General features: G+C 37.9%; 1 protein-coding gene across 1 annotated transcript in view; it reads right to left on the bottom strand.

The window, feature by feature from the left end:
• Col4a1 (Collagen type IV alpha 1) overlaps window positions 1-13,400 on the bottom strand; it is a 271,083-nt gene that overhangs the window by 150,665 nt on the left and 107,018 nt on the right. The window contains exon 4 of the mRNA XM_067151762.2: window positions 5,881-6,015. Coding sequence (XP_067007863.2) covers window positions 5,881-6,015 — 135 coding nt within the window. The remainder of the gene's footprint in view (window positions 1-5,880; window positions 6,016-13,400) is intronic.

Below are 13,400 nucleotides of genomic sequence, written 5' to 3'. Positions count from 1 at the left end.
ACAGTAGCAAACACTTCTCTTCTGCAAATGGGAAGAAGGATTCTTTAAACCAATATTTTAATTCCTTTTTCCCACTTTTTCTTGATTTTGTGGCCATTACAATTATATGTCTGGCATGACACATTTCTTTGGAAACTTTCAGACTGAAAATTCTAGTTGCCTCCTGTAGTACAATAATAATTTCAGGTAAATAATACTGGCCATACTAATTGTAGACATAATTGTGTGTGAATGGGTGAATGCACCAACTGATTGAGCAACTATTTTGGTATGTTTCTCACCAAGAAATGATGAGTCCTTTTTGCTTTCATTTCACGCACAAAACCATTCTGATCTGTATTGTATATTGAAGAAGGGGTGTAGTCTAAACCTCGCTCTGTAGCTGCTTCCACAAATTCCTTTGCAACCTTATCTTTTTTCTCTTGTTCTTGCAGATATGCATGGGATACAAATTTAGTGAATTTTTATACTTTTTATTCTGTACTTTTTCTTGAAATGACTCAACTAACTAGTAGATGTGCTGAAATTAGTTTGTCCCACTGAAATCTCTCCTGAAATTTCCAAGGCTCACAGTCGCAGGTCTTCATCACAAACATTCTGCTTCAGCCTTCTTGTTTCTGCAAAGCGAGAAAATAATTTTTTTGCACCAATTTCCTGTGTTCAACGGGACTTGCAGATGAATATTATAATTAGTTATTTCACCTGTACAGCTGGCATAGTGACATCACCTTACGACAACTTTTGTGAACAGTGGTTAATGAAGGCCACTTTTACCCCCCCCCCCCCCCCCTATTTAACCATAAATTTAGAGCTTTCCTCTTGTACACAAGATCTACAGCTTGTTTCACTTTCTTCTGCAGACTGGAAGCATAGCTTGAACTAGTAGATTTGTTAGGTGACTGCAGTGTCTCTTGACTGGATTGATGGGAATCAGACTCAGGGTTTAAACTCGGGTCCGTAACACCTCTCGTACCTGGCAATGGCATGCTGCCTTCTCTTTCAGGTAATGTAGATGGGGTGTTGCTGCTTCTACAAACACTTTCACTGTCACTGTTTCTCTTCAGACCCAAATTCAAGACAATGTTGGCATCTATGGGATGATTTTCAATTAGTTCAATCACATGTCGACCCATCTCCCTTTCTTCTGAAGTTATTTCACGGGAAGAGGAAAAACTTTTTCAAAAGGTACAGTCAAAGGTTCCACCTTTACAACATTAAATTTTTTAAAATTTAATTAGCAATTAACAAATGTCGGGACATGTTTCGTCCTTCCTGGTGGACATCATCGCTGAAATAATTGTAAGAATAAGTAAAATAGGCAAAGACAAATAGACATTAAAATGCAATTCGGGTTACCGAATGCGTCAGTTAAAATGCATGATAAAAAACTGGAGAATGTTTTAAGATGCTGGAGCACAAACGTTTAGTTCTGCTAAAATGAGGATAAAGATGTTAAACACACGTGATAGTTCCAATAGAATATGATAATCGAGCTCTTCTTGTTGGTGTGATGATGTTGTTGATAATTCTTGGTTAGGTTATGAGGCAGGCAGAATATTAGACTGTACATGGAGAAAAATTGTGTTGTGGTTGAGTATCCATTTCTGTCTGCCCAAGAGTGGTTATGCTTGATATGTGTGTTACTAATGACGGCTGACTGAACGACAATACAGGCTTTGCAGTGAAATTTATTTTATGCGATAAGAGGAGAAACCTTTTTCATGGAAATAACTTAATGCATACTCTACAACATTAGCTGGATACATGATTGCTCTCTGAAAGAAGCATGTGTTAAGTGCCTAGTTCAGAAAGCTCAAGGTAATGAGGTCACTTCAGCTGGCCGTCAGGGATGTCCACATCCAGCTATATGTTAACCCATGCAATCCTATTACATATTTCCGTGTCAATTTCAGGACCTTGCAGCTTGAAATGGCAAGTAAATTTCTGTACATTGCTTTCTTATGGTCTCTTCATCCTCTCTGAAAAATTTCATTGTCGGTTTTGATATGATCATATTGATAGTTCCCTTGTAAGGACTAATTATTTTAACCATAATGGTCAGTTATCTTAGATCCATATTGATTCAAAATTAATTACACATTCATTTATTTAAACACTTTTAAATATGTTGTTCCATCATTTCAATACTATTAACAGTGGAACCACATATTTAAAAATGTTTAAATAAATGTGTAAGTAACTAGGGATTGTTAGAGTGAGAGACAAGGGAAACAAAACAGCAGTCACGGTATTGTTCTGTACAATGAAACACTTTACAGAGTAATGACCCTAGCGAGAACAAGTAACAAAAATGTAACTTTTCCAAGCAATGCTGAGATTGAATTGAAAAAAATTCCATGAATGAAGTGTAATAGATGAGATTCAAGGACAATATACAGGATAAATTTTAACCAGACAGTGCGGAATGCTGTACTAGGTACAACATGTCCGAAACGTTGGCAGGTGTGGAGTGCTGTACTTATACATAACATGTAACCTCTGCATTATGCTACCATCTATTGCAGAGATTGTGAACTTTATCAAACTTTCCTTTGCATTTGGTGGATATAGGAATTCTCTCTGCCAACCGTTTTCCTTTCCTTTGAGCAGCTTGAATGTCATGAATTTAAGTGCTGTGACAACCGATCATGGCAGAAAGCTGTAAAGTGCAGTTCTCTGCTGAGAATACCTCTTTGCTTTTGAAGAACAGTTGCAATGACTCAGGTGTTAGTGATAATAATTCTAATGATGTTACTGTGGTGGAAATGAATCTCGAAGGTGAAGAAGGTGACAACACAGTCTATGATTCTGAGTCCTGTGCTTGCACATCAGTAGAAAGGTATGTGTATTCCAGTGATTCAGAGGGAGGTAATTTTAAATGTAGAATAGTAGTATATTATATTATTTGGAATCTTTGTGTATGTGCCAAAACTACTGAGTTTCAGTGGTTCACAAATTTACTTTTGTAACTCACGGGTAAGTGAGCAGCCTCCTCCTGCACTGAATGGCATGCGCTATGACAGCTCCAACACTGAGGAGTTAAAGGCTTTATATATGAGATGTACAAGGTCCTGAGAAAAAAAGTGTAAAACTGTATGTGGGATAGCAAAGAACATTATTAGTAACCCAAAATATACAGTAACCCCTTTGTTTAACTAAACAATGATGTTTATCCCATTCAGACCACGCACGCACAATTATGCGGGTTCGTATGTTATGTATGCCTGAGCATATTTGACTTTTTCTTGGTGCTAGACCGTATTTATTTATTTATTTATTTATTTATTTATTTATTTATTTATTTATTTATTTATTTATTTATTTATTTATTTATTTATTTATTTATTTTATTTATTTATTTATTTATTTATATTAATCTAGAAGCTTTACTGAACATCGAATGAAATAAATGAAGTGTGTAAATTATTTAGTGAAAGGTAAATCGTGAAAATACGAGGGTCGAGTCATAAGTCATGGCAACTATTTTTTTCCTCGCGACCAGGAGACAACACAGAAAATCTAAGATATGCATTTATTTGGAAATATAGGGCATGTACTTATGCATAGTGCCTGAAGACAAATTCTGACTTCAGGATATTCTCGCAGGAAAGTGACAGAACACAGGCCATTGGCAAACATTGTTTTATTATTGTACAGAGAGCAAATACACAAGACTACATACAAAGGACAGGTCTCTACTAGTTACAGACCTTCGAAATAATCACCCAAGGTTTCCACTGTGCGTTGCCAGCAGTGGAGCAGGCGCTGAATATAATTCGCTGCATGTGTATCGCTAATGTGTGACACCTCTCTCCGAAATGCTGTTATGATGTCCTCTTTGTTAGCAAACCGTTGTCCATGTAATGGCTTCTTGACTTTGGGAATTAGATCATAGTCACATGGGCTCAGATCAGGCAAATAAGGCGGGTGTGGAAGAACCTCACATCCCCACCATTGTAAGTGACGCTGAACAATGGCTGCTGTGTGAGCTGTCGCGTTATCTTGTAGGATTATGGCATTGCCCAAAAGATCTGGATGTTTGGTTCACACTGCATGGCGCAATTGGTACAACAAAAAGGAATTGTAATAAACTGCGTTGACAATGTGCCCCTCATGCACTGGATGACACACAAGAACACCTTGAAATGCCAGGATTAATATAACCACCTTGCCACTATTCTATAGGGCATGGCATGCACACCTAATGATTCCTGCAGCTCTGCATGGCATTGGCGTGCATTTCTGCCACGGATAACTGCTATTTTAATATACGATCGTTGGTCCTGCTTGTTGACTTCCATTTTGTGACACTCTCACTCACACTCTGAACTTGGGGGCATGCTTAGACCCAAACTGTTGTTTACATACACCATCTAGTAGCATCATACGCAAGTACATACCGTATGTTTCCAAATGCATATCTTAGATTTACCGTGTTGTCTCCTGTTCACGAGAAAAAAAAAAAGTTGCCATGGCTTATGACTCGACCTACGTATAACATCATACATAATACCATGAGGTTCTGAATGTTGATATGCACAATTGTGTGGGCTAGGTTTCCCTACAGGCAATGCATGTGGGAGTGCTGGGTGCTGCCGCCAACAGGACTGTAAACGCAGAACCCATACTCTATGTACGAAATGTAATGTAATGAAATGTAATGTTTAATTGTTTTAAATCATTCCACACTATAAAACAGAACATTTGATCATGTAGATGTGTATATTCACATGTACTGAGCTGATTTTTTTTAACTTTTGTATTTTTTGTAAGTAGTGAATTAAGTCCTGACATGCACAATTGTGTGGGTGCTGTTTTCCAGATGATAGTTTTTATTTTGTAAAATAAACTATAGTCCGCCTCTGTGGTGTAGTGGTTAGCGTGATTAGCTGCCACCCCCAGAGGTCCGGGTTCGATTCCCGGCTCTGCCACGAAATTTGAAAAGTGGTACGAGGGCTGGAACGGGGTCCACTCAGCCTCGGGAGGTCAACTGAGTAGAGGTGGGTTCAATTCCCACCTCAGCCATCCTGGAAGTGGTTTTCCATGATTTCCCACTTCTCCTCCAGGCAAATGCCGGGATGGTACCTAACTTAAGGCCACGGCCGCTTCCTTCCCTCTTCCTTGCCTGTCCCATCCAATATTCCCATCCCTTCACAAGGCCCCTGTTCAGCATAGCAGGTGAGGCCGCTTGGGCGAAGTAGTGGTCATTCTCCCCAGTTGTATCCCCGACCCAAAGTCTGAATCTCCAGGACACTGCCCTTGAGGCGGAATAGGTGGGATCCCTCGCTGAGTCCGAGGGAAAAACCAACCCTGGAGGGTAAACAGATTACGAACGAACGAAAATAAACTATAAACATATTTATTTAAGAGCATTTTAGTACGTTTCTGACATACAAACAAAAATTCAGACCTCCAGTTTTCTTTCAGGTCTGATGGCAAGGTGCTGCCACCAAGAGGACTGTAAAAGCAAAAGTCGTACTCAGTGTAAGAAATGTAATGTATACTTGTGTCTGAACAAATATTTTAACTGTTTTAAATCATTCCACACTGTATAATAGAACAACTGATCATGTACATAAATATATTCACATATACTGAGTTTATTTTTTGTTGTTGTAAGTAGTGAATTAATTCCTAATACGCACAATTATGTGAGTGCTTTTTTTCAGATGTTAATTTTTATTTTGTAAAATAAAATATAAATATAAATATAAATATAAATATAAATATATGTATTTAAGAGTATTTTAGTCTGTTTTTGATGTACAAACAAAAATTCACACCTACCTTTGCTAATTATTTCAATTTAATGTCTATAGTTATTTAACCTTGTGTCTTTAATTCAGTATCCAGATATTATTCTAGGAATAAGAAACTTACCCGGTCACCTTTCAGGCCTCGAGGTCCCTGGGGGCCAGGATCTCCTTTCTCACCTTTTGGCCCAGGAAGACCTTCCATTCCCGGGAAGCCCTGTTGTCCTTTGGGTCCTGGAAGTCCTGATAAACCAGGAGGGCCCTGAAGAAAGAATTTGACTTAAATAAGCACAAGAATTACACATTAGGGAATGAGAATTACCAGATAAGAGAATGAAAAAAAAAAAAAAAACAACAAAAAAACAAGAAGGTGACACTGTCACTACATACACTAACATTTCACTCGAATCATTATATGTAATTGAGAGGCATGAGAAAACAGTCACCAAATGTGATAAACCACAGAAAGGTTAGAATTAATTTGTGTAATCTTTGTTTATATGTCTATGGCAGTCAATATTCAGTGCCTTGTTGATGCAAGAATTGGCCTCTGTACTCAGCTTCATGTTTCCCTTTTTGATAAGTAGCATACTGAAAATTTTATATCAAATCTTCCATGTTCTTCTTCCGCCAGGATTTTACCTTTCATTAAATTAGTCAAGAAAGTACAGCATAATGTCACAAGTTGTGTCCATTGAATTTAACAGGCATTTTCTACAGCAGACCCTGAGCAACAGGAACGAATTATGATAGAAGTGAACAGAGACATCAGGTTCACTTTTACAATAGACAAGAATAAATGTATCAACTGCCGGTGGCTACAATTAGCCTACGCAGTGGCCTTCATGGTATGCACTAGCCAGCGTCTTGGTAGGTGTGCTAGGTACCAACTGATGAGCCCAGCCTAGCACACGAGGGCGAAACGCTGGCAACCAGGAATGAGTTAGCTGGAAAATTTATAATGTCCAATAACGGACCATTTATATTGGTATCTGGGATCTGTCGTCATTAGCATTGGTGACTGTGAGCCTAAAATCCATCAGTGTATTGCCATAGTGAGAAATTCAACAGCAAAGCTGACTCACATCTGGAAGAATACCTCCATTACTGTCAAGACGAAACCCACATTGGTGCGAACTCTCATCTACCCCATCACAACACATATGGCAGAAACTAGGACTGTGAAGGTGGCAGATTGCTGCAGGGTTGATGCCTTCGAACCGAAGGCTATAATGAGTACCATGGATGACACACCATACTAACAAGTCGATCCTGAGACAACTCGGAATGAAAATATAACTATCAACCCATGTGAGGCATCAATTTATGAAATACTTTGGACACATTGCCAGGAGAAAAAAGGCAATGGAAAAACTGATAATTAAAGAAAAAGTTGATGAACTGATTATTTTAACCATGTTGGTTCAATCCTGTCCATATTGACTTATAACTTGTCAATAAGTATTGACAAGGTGGGAAAGTGTTTTATAGAAATTGATTGACAAGGCGAGAAAGTGTTTTATAGAAATTGAAAAAGTTGATGGTCGAAGTCTCCGAGGATGTATACCATCACTATGGTCAAACCAACTTCAGAGCCTGATTAGAAAGAGCCTGCAAGATGAGATCCACCATGCTCAGAACAGGGAGTCCCGGATGCCAATCATCAATGTTCTTTTATATCATGATGCCACTACTCTTTTGATGATGTTTACCAACTTGTACTTCCTCTTAAAAGCCTCCATGGCTCAGGCGGCAGCGCACCGGCCTCTCACCACTGGATAATGTGGTTCAAATCCCAGTCACTCCATGTGAGATTTTGTGCTGGACAAAGCAGAGGCAGGACAGGTTTTCCTCCAGGTACTCCGGGTTTCCCTGTCATATTTCATTCCAGCAACACTCGCCATTAACATTTCATTTCATCTATCAGTCATTTATCATTTCCCCAGAGGAGTGCGACAGGCTTCGGCAACCGGCACATTTCCTATCCTCGTCGCTAGATGGGGTTTCATTCATTCCATTCCTGACCCTGTCGAATGACTGGAAACAGGCTGTGGATTTTCACTTCCTCTTATACAACAATCACATGAGAGAGAATCTTCGACATTAATCTCCACACCTGTACTTCAACTGCCTCCAATCATTCGTGATCTTTATTGTTAATTGTCCAATATTCACATTTGTATAAGAGGACTAAACAAAAAAAAAAAAAAAAAAAAAAAAAAAAATTTAAATTGAGCTTGTAAAATCTTAATCCATAGCAGAACAGAAAAGGTGCATTATTTGCCAACGTTTGCTTCAAATCCTGGCACTTGCAGCAAGAAACATGTGTACAAATTTTCTCTAAATATTTTCCAGGTAAATGCTGCATGTAATTCATAACACCTAAAGTGGGGTGTGACTTAACAGTTCATCCATGAAGATATGTACGTTACACTAAGATTACTTCTGAATTCTTCTTCTTACTCACTCTCTTCATTACTGAGGAATCATGATCTTATAGCAGTAGTCGCATATCTTCTCAGATTAATGACATATTAAGATTACCACCTTCTTGACACACAGTGGAGGCTAGAGGTTGAGTTTTTTTTATCATACAGAGTGAGAAAGCAGAGGTGTACTGTGAACACTCTTCCTGCCATCAGTGTACACAACAAAGAAATAAAATTCCTTGATACCTCTTCTAACCAAAACAGAGTGGTTGAGCAAGGAGGGGTGCATTGTGACATTTGTGTTCAGGGGCATGGCTTGCAAGACCACTGTCTTAAATCCAGAGCGCATTTGTCCACTTTACTTCTCATTTGTGCCTGTCTCCTACTTTTCTCAAGGAAACTTGCAGAGGTTTTCCAGTGTACTGTTCCATTTATCCAGCTATCTCGTTAGAATTCTACTTCCGAGTCATCATCTGTCTACTTTCCCTTGGACAACTAATTTTCCCAGATGGTTCTTATATTAATATGAGGGGTCACTCCAAAATAAATGCACCACATTTGTTTACAAAGTCAGTTCTTTCCTTGAACTCTTACTACTTGTATTTGCATTTAGATCAACCAGTTCACTCATAGCACTCAGTCAAGATGGCTGCTGCACATGTCTGTCGAAAGTAAAGTACTGTTATAGAGTTCCAGTGATGTAAGAATGAGACTGTGGGAAACATTCACAAGAAATCTCGGAGATGATGCTGTTGATTACAGTACAGTAAATTGCTGGCCACATGGATTACTGGATTCTCCTCGCACTAGCAGACTGCAGAAACACCTGACAGTGTACAGTGAGTCAATAACATGGTTATGGATAACAAACATATAACTGTGAGTGAAATGCTGTACCAACTGGAACTTAGGAAAGCAAATGTGTTCAGAATGCTAATCAGTTGGGGCTGAAAAAAATTTGCTCTGGATGGGTTCTGACAACAGCTTCATTTAAGCTTACCTGAATTATTTAAAACACACTCAGGAGAGCCACTGAAAGTCATGATCCGGGTTCGACCCAATGCCCTTTAGTTCCTGGGTCCTATCATGATGTGTGTCTTATTTTGTATGACTGTGAATCTGAGGAGGTTATAGAAGGTCAAATAACTCAAATAGATTCAAGAGAGAAGACCTACCTTGTACTTAAAATATTGCCTAGCAGGACAATTTATTAACCACAGTTCTTGCATTTTTTTTTACTGACCTAAATTGAGATCTTGTTAAGAGAGCTCAGAAATACATTGCAATTCTAGCTAATGGCATGAATTCTCCAAATTTTACCCACTTTAAGAAAGTCGATAGAATAATGAACTATTTCTTCAGCATGTATTTTATAAGCCAGGAAATTCCATTCCATTTTGACAAGTAATTTTGAAATTTATTTTGCTAAACATGCTATTATAACTGCCTTCAGATATTTTATGTTTCTAGGGTGCTACATCTACTTCACCTCAGAACTCTTTGAAACCATATCGGTGCTCTATCATCTTCCTTTTATTGTGGTATTGCAGGTATATATATTCCCTGCAGTTATTGAAAGATCATACACTCACATACAAAAATGAACGATAATAATGAAGTCCATTGCAAAATTGGATGAGGTCATCATTAATACTGATAACGGCATCAAGTTATGTTCACAACCTGTCTGATCAAGGCTGCAACATAACACTGTAAATACAGTCTGAGGAAGGTAGTGGGAAATGCATCATAGCTGGAATAGATTGGATTGTTTTGTATGCATGTTCTAGACATGAAATTAGAGAGTGTTTGATCACTGTGGGTCATTTAACCCATATCAACGACGAAATGCAAGGAAGAACCAACCATAAGCTCAAAGCAGGTCTCATTCAGACGCTGATGGCATGTTCTGCATTTCCATGGTTGCGCAGAGGCTCTGACAGGGAAGGAAAACCAGTTGATCGTTCAGCAAATCGTTCACACAAATTATTTGTCCTCAACTACCAGATGACTCTGTTGAACCCATTTAGGTGTATTGTGATGTTGAAGATATAGTATGGCCACAAATCATCTATGAACTTTAGGAGGTGTGCATAGACAAGTTGGACTCCATACCTCAAATAATGCCAGACAGTGTTGTTGTTAGTATGGATGAAATGTACTGCAGGTGTCACTGTCAGGCATGACCATACATCATGGTTACTATTACTACACTTCCTCATATCAAAGGTATGGTAAAGATCAAGTGAAATGTCATGTGTTCAGTTATCATAATTCATAACAGAAAAAAAAAAAAAAAAAACGGCAATGATTGCGCGTCTCTAGAAATAGATAACAAGATAATTACGGACAGTCAGGAATTATGTGAATCATTAAATTTATATTTTTCAAATGTTGCTAAAACCCTGGCTTCAGCAATCCCTCCCCAGAGCACTGAAACACTTGGGGTTCCTAATTACTTGAACTCATTTTACTTATATCCAACAGATGAAACAGAAGTAAGATCTATAATATCAAATCTAAAAAAACAAGAGTAGCTGTGGGCAGGATGGTATAACTGCCAACTTTCTCAAATAATTCCAGAATTCTTTAGGCGGGATGCTAACGGAGATCATTAACGAATCCTTGTACTAGCTTAATCTATTAAAATAAATTGTGTATTGAATGGTGGAAAAACACATTTCTTATCTATACTTTGAGTCTGTCAATACGGAAAATGAAATTTATAAATAATGATACTCTTTCTAGTCTACATCAACGACATTGCAACTTGCCGTTTGAAAGGACGTATCACACTATATGCTGATGACACAAACATGTTCTATACTGGTTCCAATATAGACTTGGTTGTTAAAGATATGCAGGAAGACCTCAATACACTGTGGTTTTGGTTTGAAGCAAATAAATTAACAATTAATGTGCAAAAGACTAATTATATGATAAGTTCAGCCCCGCAGTGTAGGGGGCAACACGCCGTCTGTCATCCGGCGGCCCCTGGTTTGATTCCCAGCTGGGTCAGGGGTTTTAAATTGTAAATGATCAATATCCCTGGCCTGGGGACTGGGTGTTTGTGCCATCCTTAACATTCCTTTCCTCACATTCAACACTCTACACTTCCGCAATTCCAATTACATGCAGGTTCATATCACATGGTGCAAGTAGGGGCAAAAGATCTCTATAGGTCTACGCCCCGAACAAATAGCATTAAAAAAAAAAAATGATATTGACAAAACAAGGTCAGAATGAAATCCCACACAGTAAAATACATATGCACAATGCTGAAGTAAAACTAGTGAGTACTGTCAAATATCTTGGGTTGGTAATTGATAGAAACTTGAACTGGACAGACCACATGGAATATATTACTAAAAAGACCACACCTGTTGCAGGAATTTTAAAGATAGTTATCTTATCCCACAACATCTTCTAAAACAGATATACTACTCTTTAGTTCATAGTCACCTGCAATATATGAATGTTATCTGGATGCGCTTTAAGAAGTCTGACTTGAATGAGCTAATGGTAGTACAGAATATAGCTGTTAGAAATATACTTAATCTTCCCTATTTAACACCAATCAAATATCTATATCTGAGTACTAAGATACCACCCCTAATCATGAATACAGAATTCAATGCAGCCATATAAAATAAAACATAAATCTATACACCATAACACTACATATACCCTGAATTCTGACAATCATCCATATAGTACTAGGCACGCAAATAACTTTGCCTTATACGATGTTCATTCTTATAAATATGGTATAAACAGCTTGAAGTTCTCTGTGATCCAAATATTTAATAACATCCCTTTGGAGGTAAAAACAGCACCAACTTTGGCAAAATTCAAACAAAGAGTCAAGCATTATTTGTGGGAAAGGTACAGTGCTGTTTAATTAAAAATACTGTTTGTCATTTAAGTCATTCCCCGAAACAATCGTGCATACTGTACAGATTTATTCTTGTACCTCTGCAACTCTTATTTTATGTATATGTAAATACTCTGTAATCTATTCTTGTACCTCTGCAACTCTTATGTTTTGTAAATGGAAATACTTTGAAATCTATTCCCATACCTCTGCAACTCTTATGTTATGTGAATGAAAATACTCTGTAATCTATTCTTGTACCTCTGCAACTTTCTTCTTCTTCTATCGATTTTGGCCAGCTGTGGACCACGTAAATAACTCCTCATGATTTAAACTTTCTTTGGCGCCGGTACTCCTTCATCCTCCTGCTTGCTGCTTCTTTTCTTTCAGCCGTCCATTGTTGTTTCTTCTTGGTCGCTGTTTCTGGCTCTAGGAAACCCTTAAATGTGTGTAACTTGTTTCTGAAGGTGGTTCTATTGTGGATGTCTTGATGTGTGTTGTTCATTTCTTGCAAATCCTTCTTCGTGTTAACAAACCATTTTTCATAAGAGCTGCCTTTCCTATTGGGCTTATTGAAGTGGTTAAAGATTTTCTTGGCAAGTCTGTTATCAGGCATTCTTGAAATATTTCCAAAAAATTTAACTCTTCGCTTTCGAATGACATCTGAAATCCTACTGCATGTTTTATATATTTCTTTGTTACTGCGTAATTGATATGTGTCCGTACATTTCTTTGGACCGAGGATTTTTCTTAGAATCTTTCTTTCCTTCTTCTCAATTTCTTCAATGTCTTTCCTGGTTGTTAATCCCAGGCATTCTGAAGCATATAAGCACTCTGGTTGAATTACTGCCTGATAGTGGCGTAGTTTTGTCCTAATAGAGATCGCTTTCTTGTTATTTGTGTTTTTTGTAAGGTGGAATGCAAGCTCCATTTTTCTGGCTCTCTCGCAGTTTGCTTCTTTATCAAACCCATTAGGTTGTATAATCTCACCAAGGTATTTGAATTTAACAACTTTATCTATCTTATCATTGTTTGTTGTTACTATGTATCTTGGGGCTTCTTTAATGTTGGTCATGAAATGTGTCTTTTCAAATGATATCTGCAGGCCAGTTTTCATTGCTACCTCTTTTAAAGTGTTAACTTGTATTATCGCCGATTCAATATTTTCTGATAACAGTACAAGATCGTCAGCAAATGCTAAGCAGTTGATAGTGATGTTCTCTTTCTTGTATCCTATCCTTATTTGGTCTTTAATGCCTTTTTCTGCGAGTTCTTTTTCCCATTCTTTGATGACTTTATCCAGGACACAATTGAACAGTAGTGGGGATAGGCAATCTCCTTGCC

The sequence above is a fragment of the Anabrus simplex genome, chromosome 7 (genome assembly GCF_040414725.1).
Source record: "Anabrus simplex isolate iqAnaSimp1 chromosome 7, ASM4041472v1, whole genome shotgun sequence".
Lineage (NCBI taxonomy): Eukaryota > Metazoa > Arthropoda > Insecta > Orthoptera > Tettigoniidae > Anabrus > Anabrus simplex.
This window is presented reverse-complemented; position numbering and strand designations above follow the sequence as displayed.